Raw genomic sequence first — 13,115 nt, forward strand, 5'->3', positions numbered from 1 at the left:
TGTACAATCAAACACAGACACTTTCACCCTCTTTCTTCTTTGCCTTTCTCTCTTTGGTTTCTTCTTCTTTCAGGATGAATGCAAATCAGGGTAAGTCAAGTAGTTTCACTTGTCATTGCAGCATTAGTGACTAGTAGGGAATGGAAAGGAAGGATATCACATATTCTTTCTAGTACCATTTCACAGAATCACAGAATCAGAGATTGGAAGGGACATCGAAAAATCATTAAGTCCAATCACCCTGCTGGAGCAGGAACATCTAGATTTGAACACCTTGCATTACTGGAGAAAAATGAGTAAGTCCATGTGATCCTGAGATGTAGGCTTGTCATTTAGTTTGTTATTAAACATGTGACAAAAGAACAAGAAAATAAGCATTCCCTAACTTACACAAAATATTTGGCTTAGTTTGTGGGAGAATGTGGAGATGTATTTTTTCCTTTCAGAAATTGCATTTAGGATTTGCAAACGATTACTTATCCTTTTGAAGTTGTATGTAACATTCAAAAATGGGAGGACAGAGAGGAAGGGGTAGTGATGGTCCCAAACTAAACCAGATTCAAGAACTAGGTTACTACAGAGATGAGCAGAAGGAGGGAAGCCGAGTGTAGCTTCCCCTCAAAAACGCAAGGTTATGATGCTGTTTACAACAAGGGATCCCACTGAGAAAGGCCTGAGAGCCACTGATGCATATACAAGGGCATGTGTGTGCCCTTAGAGAGCAGCACCTCATTCCTAGTACTCCTTGCCTGCCCTAGAAGACTGGCAAGGTCTTCGGGCTGTTGTCCGTGCTACTCCTGGGCTGTGAGCTCAGAAGGATCTGAGTGACTCAATAGGAAGAGCCTCACATTTCCTGCTTAGTTTAGAACTTGGAAGGAACCACCTCTCACATCCAGAAGTTTCAGTAAGATGTTGCCTTTGTAACAAGCAACAGATTTTAAGCTAACCTCCTTCATTCAAGATGCCAACAAGAGTCACACAGAGGCAGTAGTTGCTCAGCATAATTTCTCCTAAAGGCATTCTGAGCAGATCATAGACCACTTTACAGGAAAAAGATTGGTGCAGTGATGTACAATTACATATTTCCCAACTGAAGCCCTGCAGGTACATGAAGTTGAAACACCGATTTTCTTCATTCCTTTCTGCATATCAGTTCTGATTACGAACAATAAAATTATTTAACTAGTTAGTAGTCTTTTTTGTTGTTGTTGAGACAGCTGTTTGTGACAACTAGGTATCACCATGTTGAATAACTGTCATCTGGGATTTACTGAGTCAACAATAAGCAGACACAGCACCACACAGACTACCACCAGTTAAGACCAGACCTAAATCAATTGCCGAAAGTCACTCAACTTGTTCCTTTCTTATCAGCTCAGGACATCAAACTTTATGTTCAAACAGAAGTCACATGTTTATTTACTTATCGCTACGGAAAGCCATTTTCACATCATTAGTTACATTAAGGCCTATTTAATCACCAGTACGGACATCTGTCAGTGACTTGGCAGCTTTGTATATGCTCTGTGTAGAATACATATATCACAGTTGTCTCTCATGCAAAATCTATAGAAAATGTCTAAAAAACCTGCTCTAAGTCTTTAACAAATAAAATTAAATAAGGAAGGGCTGGTCTCTATCTCCAGGAGATCTCAGTCATTATTGATGAACAACAATATAATGCTTCTGCTTAATCCTGAAATTACATGAAAATAAATTCAAATTGAATATGTCTACATTTAACTAAATAAATTGTTTTAATGACATATTCACTTGCTCCCTACAGTTTCTTTCAGAGAATCATTAGAATTACAGTTTAAAAACCGGCTTGCAACTTCAAAATGCAGGTGAAATGCCACACAGTTAAATTCTAAAAAGAACTATACAGATCACCTTTTCTAACTACATCCTTCACATGCATGAGGTAAAAAGGAAAATCAGTGGATTTAATTTAATCCTATTTAATTAGATTGATGATTTCTGGGAGAAAAATCACCGTCTTGCATTTTCATGTCACACTTACTGTAAGAAGAAGAGTTAACATGATGTCTTTTTTTTGAGTTTCATATAGGTGTCTTGAACTTGACACACAATATTTTATTAAGCAAATACCATAAAAACTGTATTTTCATTATTTATCTCATCCTTAATTAATTATTTTCTTCCTATCTCATTCCTCCAGAGACATTTGCTTGCAAAAAGAGATATTTTCAACAGTTAATACCAACAGTCTTTATGTAAAAATTATGCTGATCTCATGCTTCTAGTTAGACGGCTGACAACCAGTATAATACATTTTGTAAAAAATCAGGCATAGTAAACTTAACCTCACACCTCATAAAAAGCTTTGTAGTCATCCCAGTGGTGGCTCTCAGCATCCTGCAAAATGCTTGTAGCACAAACTCTGACACAGTAGTTCGTAACTTGAACCTGAAGAACGTTGATGAATTCCTGATATTGTTGGATAGGCACTAAGAAAAGAGGTCTGTTCAGAAAGAATGAACAAAGAAGCAAAGATTGAAAGGCCATGCAGAAGGTAGCAATCCCCAGTGCTGCAAACGCTCTTGATTATTAGGAATCAATCATTCATTTCCTTTTAGTCCTGGAATCTGAACCCAATATTCACTTTTGAAAAAAAAACTGGTCTTTTCACAACTTCTTTAAGTACATCTAGCCCTCTGCAAATTCTCATTTAATAGAGTAACTTGGAAAAATTTTACTTCAGACTTTTCTGAAATAGAAGTGAAGTTGTCATTCAGTTACTCAGAGATTCTGTGTCGAAGTATAATTGCATCAGCATTAATTGTGATAAAGAAAACATTAACAAAGTCTAATGATTACTTTTGGTAGGTTGGAGGCAAAATTTTTCATAATACATAGAAGTAGAATCAGTGAGCAATGTTTTGGTCCAAACTTCCAATTCATAAAAACAGACTTCATGCATCAGAGGGAAAGTAGCTCAACAGTTTATATAACCCCTTAAAAATTACACTTGTCCCTGTAAATTTTCTCAAATTTTCTCAAAAGTTCAGTTGTTTCCCCCCCAGAGGCCTAGTTTCTACCTTTATATTACGTATGGCTAAAACACATGGGACAATAAAAACATTCCCAGTATCTTAAGACAAAAAAATCCAAAAAGATCATGTAAGATAATTATAGTACAGTCCATGTCAAATAGTGTCTTTGACTTCAAACTACTGCTTCCTTTCTTTCCTATATTTTATTTTGCATGCAATGACAAACTAAATTCTAAAAGTAGATTGGATGTATTTTTACACATTTCTGAAAAACCTGATATAGGGAAAAACTTCAGGAATGTACATTTATAATGTCTTCTCAGATTGCTATGTGCCAAACTTGATATTATGAAAATGCAGCTGTTGAAGAGGTAAAAAAAAGGAAATTAAGGCCTTATTCAATTATTTATATGATAGCAGAGTACATTTAGTTCAAGGAAGTTACTTAAACTTAACAAATAAAAATTATTGAGCTAGGAATAAAATGTAGATCTTACCCATAAATAATTTGTTTTGCAATGGCTGCTTTAGATTATTGTTAGCTTTGACTCAGGTCTTTTCATAAACAGTACATGTAGTGCTCGTGAAAAAATGTGATGCAATTCAGAAAACTGTCATCACATTGTGTCATCAAAATGAAATTAAGTTTTATATTATTTTTATTCAAATTAAACAGTTACATGTAAAAGAGACTTACTTTTTGCTGCTTTCTCTCATTAAATTGCTATACATTGTAAAATGTTGACAGACATATATTGCTGTGGAAAGAGCAGCATATAAGTTTTGCAGGGGAGCCTTGGAGGGAACATCTTCACTTTTTTCCTCTAGTCTTGCCAGGACAGCTGTCGCTACTTTGCTGCAAGCCTCTACAAAATTTGCTCTAATTTCCTCAAGAGAATCATCTCTGCATGCCAGAGCCAGTGGAAGCAGTGTGTCAAGTTCTCCCATGATGTCAGAACAAAACTGGGAGAAATAAACGTGGCATCAAGTTATTCGTATTCTGACAGCATTGTTTAATTTATACACACTTGGGTCAGATTCTTGAACAATGAAATTGGCATAAAGCATAAATCCATCAAATGGGCTTTACAAACATTTCATTTTGTTTTACAGTAGAGAAACATTTATCTATAGTAAATGAATTATTACTACATTCCTTCTTGCTTTAAAGCTATGCAATATTTATTGAGAAAAAAATTAAAACCATCTTATGCTAGTAATGTCTTCACTTTGCTTATGACTTCATTCTATGTACATTCAAAACAGAAGGTTAATTCCTTGTAAACTAAGATAATTTTCTAAACTAAATCGTTTCAGAAAATACACATTTTTTAATACTAAACTTGAAAGAAAACATCTGTTACTAAGTTTATATACTGCTCTGCTTAATATTATTTTCTTTATTTTCTCAAATCTTATGTGTTACTTTAGGCAAACAATCAGCACCATCTAAATTTGTAGAGCAGTTGACAAACTTAGTAAGTTCAAACAAACGTTCAAGAAACTAATTCATTACCCTAAGTAATGAATTTGCATCAAATCAAAGAACTCTAATTTGGCCATATTTTTAGTTATGCTGATTTGTTAAATGGGAAGTCTAAAAATCTAAATACAGGAAATCCCTTCATAGTTACGCTTTACAGCATTAAGCATTTTCCTATGAACCACGTGGTAACAGTGTAGGTACTAATCAGAATGTTTTAGAACTTTCTGGACGAGAAAAAAAAATGCCAGCAAAGTTTAAAAGTTAATACTTTCAAGTACAGACTATGGGCTATTTTATAAAGCTTTGTTCAGCCTCAGATTATAATGCTTCTCACTTTCTTCTTAATTCCACTTATATAAGATTTAGAATATTAATGGTACTGCAATTACTTCGAAGTATAGATGGCAAACAGCCATTCTGTCTCCCCTCAAACTTCAGATCTTTTGATACCTGCCTTAGCAATTTGTTTTGGTTGCTCCTCTTGTTGGAATGCTCTGCAGGACTCCCTTATTTGCTCGTTATTTACAAGACTCATTGCATAGCCAGCAGCTGAAGACTGTTCTTGCAGCTCATGTTGAAGAATTTTAGTTGAAAAATCCTGAATTGCTATTGTTATACAGTGAGCCACTGAAGAAGACAGGTCCTTAAATGCATTTCTCCAACCAAAATTCAGTAAAATAGGCTGAAATAATATATATGTTTATTAAATAAATCCAAATTCAATGCTGAATGTTATTATTCTTACTGTCTGAAACTTGCATGAATATTCGTAACTGAATTACTTTCAAGAACACTATAATGTTTTGAAATCCATTTGAGTAACTTGAAATATAGCTCTGAAACTCTATGAAACTATATTAAAGCAGCATACACAAAATGAACATGCATAACAATATTGTATTTGCCATCAAGGTTTTAAGAAAATGAATTTATAAAAAGCCTTGATTAAACGCTAATGCTTTTTCATAATCCATTACTTATCATCTTTAATACGCACTTAACAAAGCCAAATTTATTTATAACCATTTTCAGTAGTTTAACAAGTAATCCAGCAGTGCATTTCTTGTGGTAGTTCTGTATTTTTCTTGCAACAACCAAATTCTTGTAACAACCAGAATCTACAAACCTTGAATATTAATGATAATGCAGCAATAGAAGGTGGTTTTAAGCCACACTTCATTTAACTTCCTTAGAGCTGGATGTAGCACAGATTAAAATGTTTACACAGATCTCTTGTTTTTAGCAAAACCAGTACATTACAATGGTTTGTATCAGTTCTTTGCTTTCCATAAACAGAGGGGTCTGAAATTATCTGAAGTGTTTCAGTTGCACAGAAGAAGACATCATAGGACATAGTTACTTTCCATCAATCTTGCTTTGCATGGCTTGTATAACATACAAACACCAGAAGTGTCCCACTGAGAACTGCACCACTGCATGAGAAATATTTTAATGGTGTAAGATAGACCATCAATACTCCTACTATGAGGGCATAGTAGGTGAAAGGAAGTATTCCTGACAACGAGTTATCATACTTAATTAAGAACAATAAAAAAGTCTACAACATAGAATCCTTTCAGCTTAACTCCAATTTAGAAATTGCATCTTCCTTCCAATCCCTTCCCCAGTCCAGTCATCGGCTCCAGAGAGGCAAGAGACAGCTACCCACACACTGTTTTGGCAATTACTCTTATTTTTTCGCTCTATGACTTTTTTTTTTTTTTTACTTTTTCTTTTTTTACTTTTTTTCATCATCCTGGGTCAAGTAAAACCCAATCTTCAGAAAACGTTCTTTGTAACCTATAAAATACAGGAATATCAGCACACATCCTTATTCAAAGCACATTTCAGAAAATTGTTCCAGCAGTAAAAATGAGCTGCAAGGAAATTAAATTCTACCGCTGCATAGTATCAGACTTGTTAGAACACTCGGGTCCCGTAACATCATCTAAAATTTGTTTAGTAGTAAATGACTACTAAAATTTAATCTTGTACATATATTCTACAAAGCGCAGTAGTCTGTTGACATCAAAGATGCTGAACATCATGTGAGTAGATGTCTCTACAGACAGTATTATTATCAAATGCTTCAAACTTATTAGAATTTTAAAATGCATTCCGCATTTGACAATATAATATTTAATAAAAGCTATCATGTTTTAACACTTTTTTACAGGTTGATTATGAAGTACTTATGATGTTAAATCCATTCCATTATTAAATCTAAAAAACACCAAGCAATTGTTCATGAATGCTCTAAGATTTTACTCCACCTTAGTGGAGAGTTTGCACTTAGAATTAATTACAGTATATGAAACTCTGGCAATAGGTGTTTATAATGAATATGGTGTCAGACCACATTGGAGACACAGACAAAAGAAAATCCCCTACAAAGTGGAAGGCTCTTTTCATACTCACCTCTTTTACCTGAAGTAACTGTTCAGGAAGCACACTGGCTTCATCTACTCTAGTTTCTCCCATTAAAAGCTCCCCACTAGCTTTCTTCAGAACTCCTGCACAGTATGATAAAGGGGATCAAAGTTAAAATTAATTCTGTAGAAAAGTCAGCAGCCTACAACACCTTCTGATATATCAATATGAAGCATAAAAAAACTCTGAACAAGATGTGGAATACTAATGTTATGATAAAGTCAAATTCAGGTTATACACAGCTCCTTTTATATAATATAGTGAAATCCACATTCATATTTTACAAAAAAGCACATAAAATGAGTAAAATATAGTTTCTTTTGTCATTAATTCATTTTTATACCAATTGTACAGTCATCTATTCATAGGAAGAACAGATAATGTTAGAGAAGCTGTGCAGAAATTAATTTCTATTATTTGTTCAATAAATAAAATGAATTGCTCACTAATGTGTTTTTATAGTTTTCAGTTATTTCAAAAAGCTAATAAGGTAAGAATAAAAAGACAGTTAATTAATACTGTTATTATAAGCAAAATAATGGCTACAGTAAAAAGAACAGGTCAAGTTCCTTGAGAAACAATGGAAAAAAGCTCACTCAGAAATCCTGAAGTAATGGACTTATTGCCTGATTTGACAGGGATGAATAGATGTCACTTCCATAAGTGAATCAAAATGAATATGATAATAAAACTAAATAATCTTGTGTTTTTAGAGTTCATCTTAGAATAAAGCTGTCAAACAACGCAAGTGTAGACATTTTAACTTTAATATAACCACTGTTAAATTAAGCCCAAGAATTTTCAAACAACTAGGTGTTGTCGAACATTACCAAGTACTCTTTGTTACACATAAACTTAAAGGTCTTCATTCATCTGATGCTACTGGTGGTATACTCAGCTGGGGTTTAAAGATCTCAATTTCTATGAAAAATCCAGTATTTGTATGTATTTACCTCAAGTGGCTTTTACTTTTCCCCTAAACAATTCATGCTCTGGAGAATGAACATGCTTTTCATATGCCTATATGGCATTTTAAAGTTGGGTGGTTTTCTAATGTTTGTTTGTTCGATTGTTTGTTTCCCTTTTTACTTTTCCCATATTCATTTAAATTTTAAAAAAGATTGTAAAAAAAAAATAGATGTGAAGTCTGGAAATTTAACTGCTAGAATACAAAACTAGAAGAGACTGACTAGATAATGTATTTCCCCAGTCATTCAAAGCATGGTGTTACAGACAGCATCATAAACATGGTGCTTTTTCCAAAGTTTTAATACACTTTATGATGAAGTTTCCTACAATTTTCTTCAGATGTTACTTAGAACAAAAAAATACAAATGACTGGATATTTTTACTCTTATTTATTCTGTATTTTATATATATAAATGCTTGAAATAGATTTATGTACATATTTAATAGATATAGCTTCTGATTCTAACAGTAAGAGCAATTCCAATATATATCTCAAACGCATATAAAATATCTCAAACACATATAAAATATTTTGTCTTCTTCCCAAAGAAGCCCCAGGACCAGTCACTTTCTCTGCTGTTTTTTGCTTTTTCCAAACCTTATCCAGTTAATGTTGGCCTTCATCTTGTTCAATTTATGAGCTGAGATGGGATTCCTTCACACTGATCATGGCACGCCAGCTGCAGCCTCTCAAAAGTATAGGCACTTCAAGTGCTATGCAGACTTTCCCTCAAAAACTGTTTCCACAGAGATAGACATAAAAATACTCTCCTGCAGTCCTATTATTTTTTCTCTTGTGACTATCTTGCACTAAACTCTCCTGGGAAATAAAAATGTAGCTTTGTTCAAGAGGTAAAGTTCCTGCAGTGAAGCTACTCACCCCGAATTTAATTTATCTTTGCAGAAAGGAACACATGTAACTGGAAGGAGGTAGGATGCCTTCCTTGCGAGCTATCAATTTCTACAAAAATTCTTTCACTCCTCACTCAGATTTCAAACTTCAAATTCCATTTGTGTGGAAAGACACAAATCCTTATTGCATGAAAGTTTATAGGAGAGCATTTGTAAAAAGAACATTTAAATATGAGAATTTTATGAAAGAAATAAAAGATGGAGAAGGAATAATCAGTTAATACTTCCTTCCAAGACTATATTCTACAACTCTGTTATCATTATAGAAGATTGTATCAATCTATTTAATGTACTTTATTGGTTTTCCAATTCTATTCTTGTAAGTGTTATGACAGTGAGACCTCTTGCATTGTTAATATTATTCTTTTTCTCCCCTATACAAAGTTCTTTTAAATATTCTACTGAATTTTAAAGCCTCCTATTTGCTTCATAACATTTAGGCTCAGAAGAGGAAGCTCACTATGACAGCTCTAACATCAACAAAGAGAAGCTAAGCATCAAGGAAACCATAGAGGACTGCTCATAAGGTAAAACGCAACTGTGACACCAAAGCACCTCACTGGATTCAGCAGGCTCAGGCAGATGTTTCTGAAGCTACTGGAAATATGTCTTGCAGAAATGGGTAATACCATCCCATCACAGATATAAATATATAGAAGAAATAAAACATATTTTATATCTAGTAGATTAAAAAGCTTACTGCATTTTTTTTTTTTTTTTTTTTTTTTGGGTGTGTGTATGTGTGTGTGTGATATTAAGCAAATGCTAATAAAACAATTACTGAAAATGAGCACTGGAAATCAAACTACTTCCTACTGCAAACTCTATCTTCACTTGAGATTTATCTGCTGAAAATTATATATTTCTTAAAGAAGATATTGAACATTTTTTGCAAGATCAAAGCAAAAATCTTTATAACTTCAGCATCTTTGAAAAAGGATGTCTCCCACAAACTTGATTCTGAACTCCTCTTATTAAACTTTCCAGAAAGCAATATAGAAAAAAAATTTCTTCTGCTGCTGTGAAGGAAAGACCTTTGCAAATCTTCTTGGTCCCCTGAGGCAAAGCTCGTAAACCTAAGGGCTTGACAACTTTGCCCACAGTGTTTTCAAAGAGCTCCATTGGAAAAAGCTTTTCTTGGTACTCATTATCTGATCTGTCCAAAGTTCACCTTTCTCACTGGAATGAAAAAAAGTGAGACATAGATGAAAGTACGTTAGAAGTTTTTGATTTTTTAAAAGTCTCAACAAGAAGCTTCTGAAAAGCCAGAGGGAAGAGAAAACTATCTTAAAGATGGGAAGAGAATGCATCTTGGCATTGATCCTAAACCAAGATCTCCTGTTTAACCCTTGACTGCCACTTAACGTTCCAGGTTGCTTCAAAGAGAACAGCTCCTGTGATGCCTTATGTACTAGGTATCTCAGAACATCTCAGAGAATCCATCTGACTGTAAAGAGAGAAGCAGACTGTCTCATCAGATGATGAGATACCTGCAGAAGAGATGGCTAAACGTCTTTTCAAGAAAAATAAAAAGTGGTTACATCTTTCATTAACTGAAATCTGCGGGGAAGAAAGTATATGGATATATAAGACTGAGAAGAACTCCAACACTTTTTCTCAGTAAGAGTGTTAATCTTGTCCAGAAGACGTGTTAAAGTTCAAGGACAAATTCATTGAGAACTTCTCATTATTTTCTCATTTCATCTGACTTGAGAGAAAAATTGAACTCTATGCTGGCAGCAAACAAAATGGGTATTTATATTAACTTCTTTTAAAATTTTCTTTAGATGCAAATATAATTTGAAATCAAACAGAAAACATAGGTCTGGCAAGGAAAAGTCAAAAACTAAAATCTGGACGGATTAGATGGAGAACACTGAGGAGTTAGTGTGGAAAATGAAATGTATAGATTTTTTTTCCATCTACGGAAAACAAATGGAAAAAATGAGTATTCTGAATATATTCCAGAAGATGACAGATGTAGAACTCTCCAACTGAACACGGAGAACTATCTATATCACCTAAAAAAATCTCTCTACATCCATCTCCCTACAGAGTTCACTCTGGTTCACTATTTCCTTTGGTGCTATTGTCTGCCATGGGGTTACCATCAGAGAACACTGGTAGGCAGTACTTCCCTCTAACATCTATTTTCAACCGCCTAAATTGGTCTTCATAGGATTCCATTGTGCACACTGCAAAGAAACTTGTCTTGTTGCCAGCTAGAACTGTGAACTACATGTCTTTCTTTTCTTCACTGTTCTTTTTTTGGTTCACAAGCAACCTCCTACCAAAAGCAGAATCCGCAGAAGAGACTACATCCAAGCGATAATGCAATGAAAAAGTATGAAGAGAAGCCCAGGTGGCCACCTTGCAAATTTCCAATGTGGAAGCCTTCGACCTCTCCGCCCAAGAAGCAGCTATAGTCCTAGTGTAATGAGCTTTACAAACCCTGGGAGCCTCTTTACCCTTAACTACATACGCCTCCCTAATACAATCCCTTAACCATCTAGCTAAGGAACTCTTAGAAGCCATTTGACCCCTCTTAAGACCCCCTAAGAGTACAAACAATCTGTCAGAAGATATGAAATCTTTGATTCTTCTGTGATAAACCCTAAGTGTTCTTCTTACATCCAATTTATGCAGCCATTGCTCTTTGTCATTGCTGGGTTTAGGGAAAAATGAGGGCCAAGAAACCGTCTGATTTAGATAAAACTCAGACGCCATCTTTGGGAATGGAAAAAAATTAAAAAGATGAACTGTCCAAACACCCACTTTGTTTCTGATGGAACTTTACACATGTTCTGTGTGTCAAGACTGAAGTGCTATGGGATATGCTGAACAAAAATCAACTAAAACTGCCATTGAAAGAACTATATACACAAATGCAACATTTGACATAAGCACGTGAAAAAAAAAAAAAGAAAAAAGTTGCATTTCTGCATGAGTTACAAACATGAAAAGGCTCTCCTCAATCCTAAAAGTAAGCAAAAAGAAAATGAAGCAAGTACAATGTTTCAATCTTGATGCTGCATGGCAAACCTTCTCATACCTTGCATATTACCCTACCTTTTATGAATTGGCTAACTTCTCTTAATTTACTAGCAGGACTACTTTCAGAGTGCTAATGTTTCCAAAACACTTTCACTGCAGTAACTGCGGGTGAGTTCGCATGTGCCCAACCTAGCTTTAAACCAGTGAGAGCTAGTTGCTTAACTGTCTAGCAAGAACCACACACAGCTCCACCTGGGCTAATTTACTCTGCTTCTTATGCTGGCTCCGCAGCCTGTGTTGCTCTGTAAACCTGACACTCATACCTGAGTGAATTGAAAGCTACTTTGGACAGAACTACATGATATATATTGTTCAATTAAATAAGACTATCAGTAGTAAGCATCCTGAATAAGTATAGAAGATGACCATTATATTTTCAGTTCACGTACTATGATGTGTTCTGCACAAAGTAAAGCAAGGATTCTAATCAATTATTCTTATTGATACTCAGTCTCCATCAATTTAAAAAAAAATAATCCATCTTGCTACTGAACAGAACCTGAAATTACTGGGTGTTGCTTGGCCTCTGACTCTGCCTTGCTGGTCTGTTCAACTTCTGCAACAACTGGGAACATACTTCTCATTTTCCCACATCAAATCAGCTTCTACTTCATCACCAAAGCCAAGATTTCTGACAACGTGAAGTGAAAATAACACCAATAAACTCTCTAGTCAAGACATATTTATTTTTCTGATTATTTTTTTCAGATATTCGTCAGAAATTGAACAAAGTTTGGTGTATAAAACTTCTTGGTAAGTAAAGGAACGCTGAAAACAAAGATATGTCTGATGACTTAATGAGCATCATCTGTAAAAGACCTATTTTCACCTATGTTTCAGGGTAAGTATAATTTTACATTTTCTGTAGAACACGATTTTTACCTAGAAGACTACTACCTGTAAATTGACCTAAAGTAATATTCCCCTTTCTGATTTGATAGAGATGCTATTTAGGGACTAGCTTACTGTAGACATGATTACTGCAAAAGAATGTTTCTCAAAAAAGATGTCTGAACACACTTCTGATGAACAGTTCTGAACATAAGACTTGAAGAAATGCTTCAGAATAAAATCCTTACTACAAATTCTGGAAACTAAGATACTTTTTTGTTAACATTGCAGTGATTGTGTTCTCTGAATTACTGGAGATCACATCTTAGACTCTCAATAGTTAAGCATGTGAAATCAATTCCCAATTTTAGAGTTTCTTTTTTTTTCTTTTTCTTTCTTTCTTTCTTTCTTTCTTT

At 34.4% G+C, this 13,115-nt stretch overlaps 1 protein-coding gene across 3 annotated transcripts in view; it reads right to left on the bottom strand.

Moving 5' to 3' along the window:
- Positions 1–13,115, bottom strand: part of KIAA0825 (KIAA0825 ortholog) — a 229,984-nt gene that overhangs the window by 146,967 nt on the left and 69,902 nt on the right. For all 3 annotated transcript variants that reach the window (XM_042823068.1, XM_042823066.1, XM_042823069.1), the window contains exons 6-9: positions 6,922–7,016; positions 4,958–5,185; positions 3,715–3,980; positions 2,335–2,485 (exon numbers count right to left, since the gene is read on the bottom strand). In XM_042823068.1, the coding sequence (XP_042679002.1) occupies positions 2,335–2,485; positions 3,715–3,980; positions 4,958–5,185; positions 6,922–7,016 (740 nt within the window). The remainder of the gene's footprint in view (positions 1–2,334; positions 2,486–3,714; positions 3,981–4,957; positions 5,186–6,921; positions 7,017–13,115) is intronic.

The sequence above is a fragment of the Centrocercus urophasianus genome, unplaced genomic scaffold (assembly GCF_019232065.1).
Source record: "Centrocercus urophasianus isolate 14NV4802_14NV808 unplaced genomic scaffold, USGS_Curo_1.0 seq_21, whole genome shotgun sequence".
Classification (NCBI taxonomy): Eukaryota; Metazoa; Chordata; class Aves; order Galliformes; family Phasianidae; genus Centrocercus; species Centrocercus urophasianus.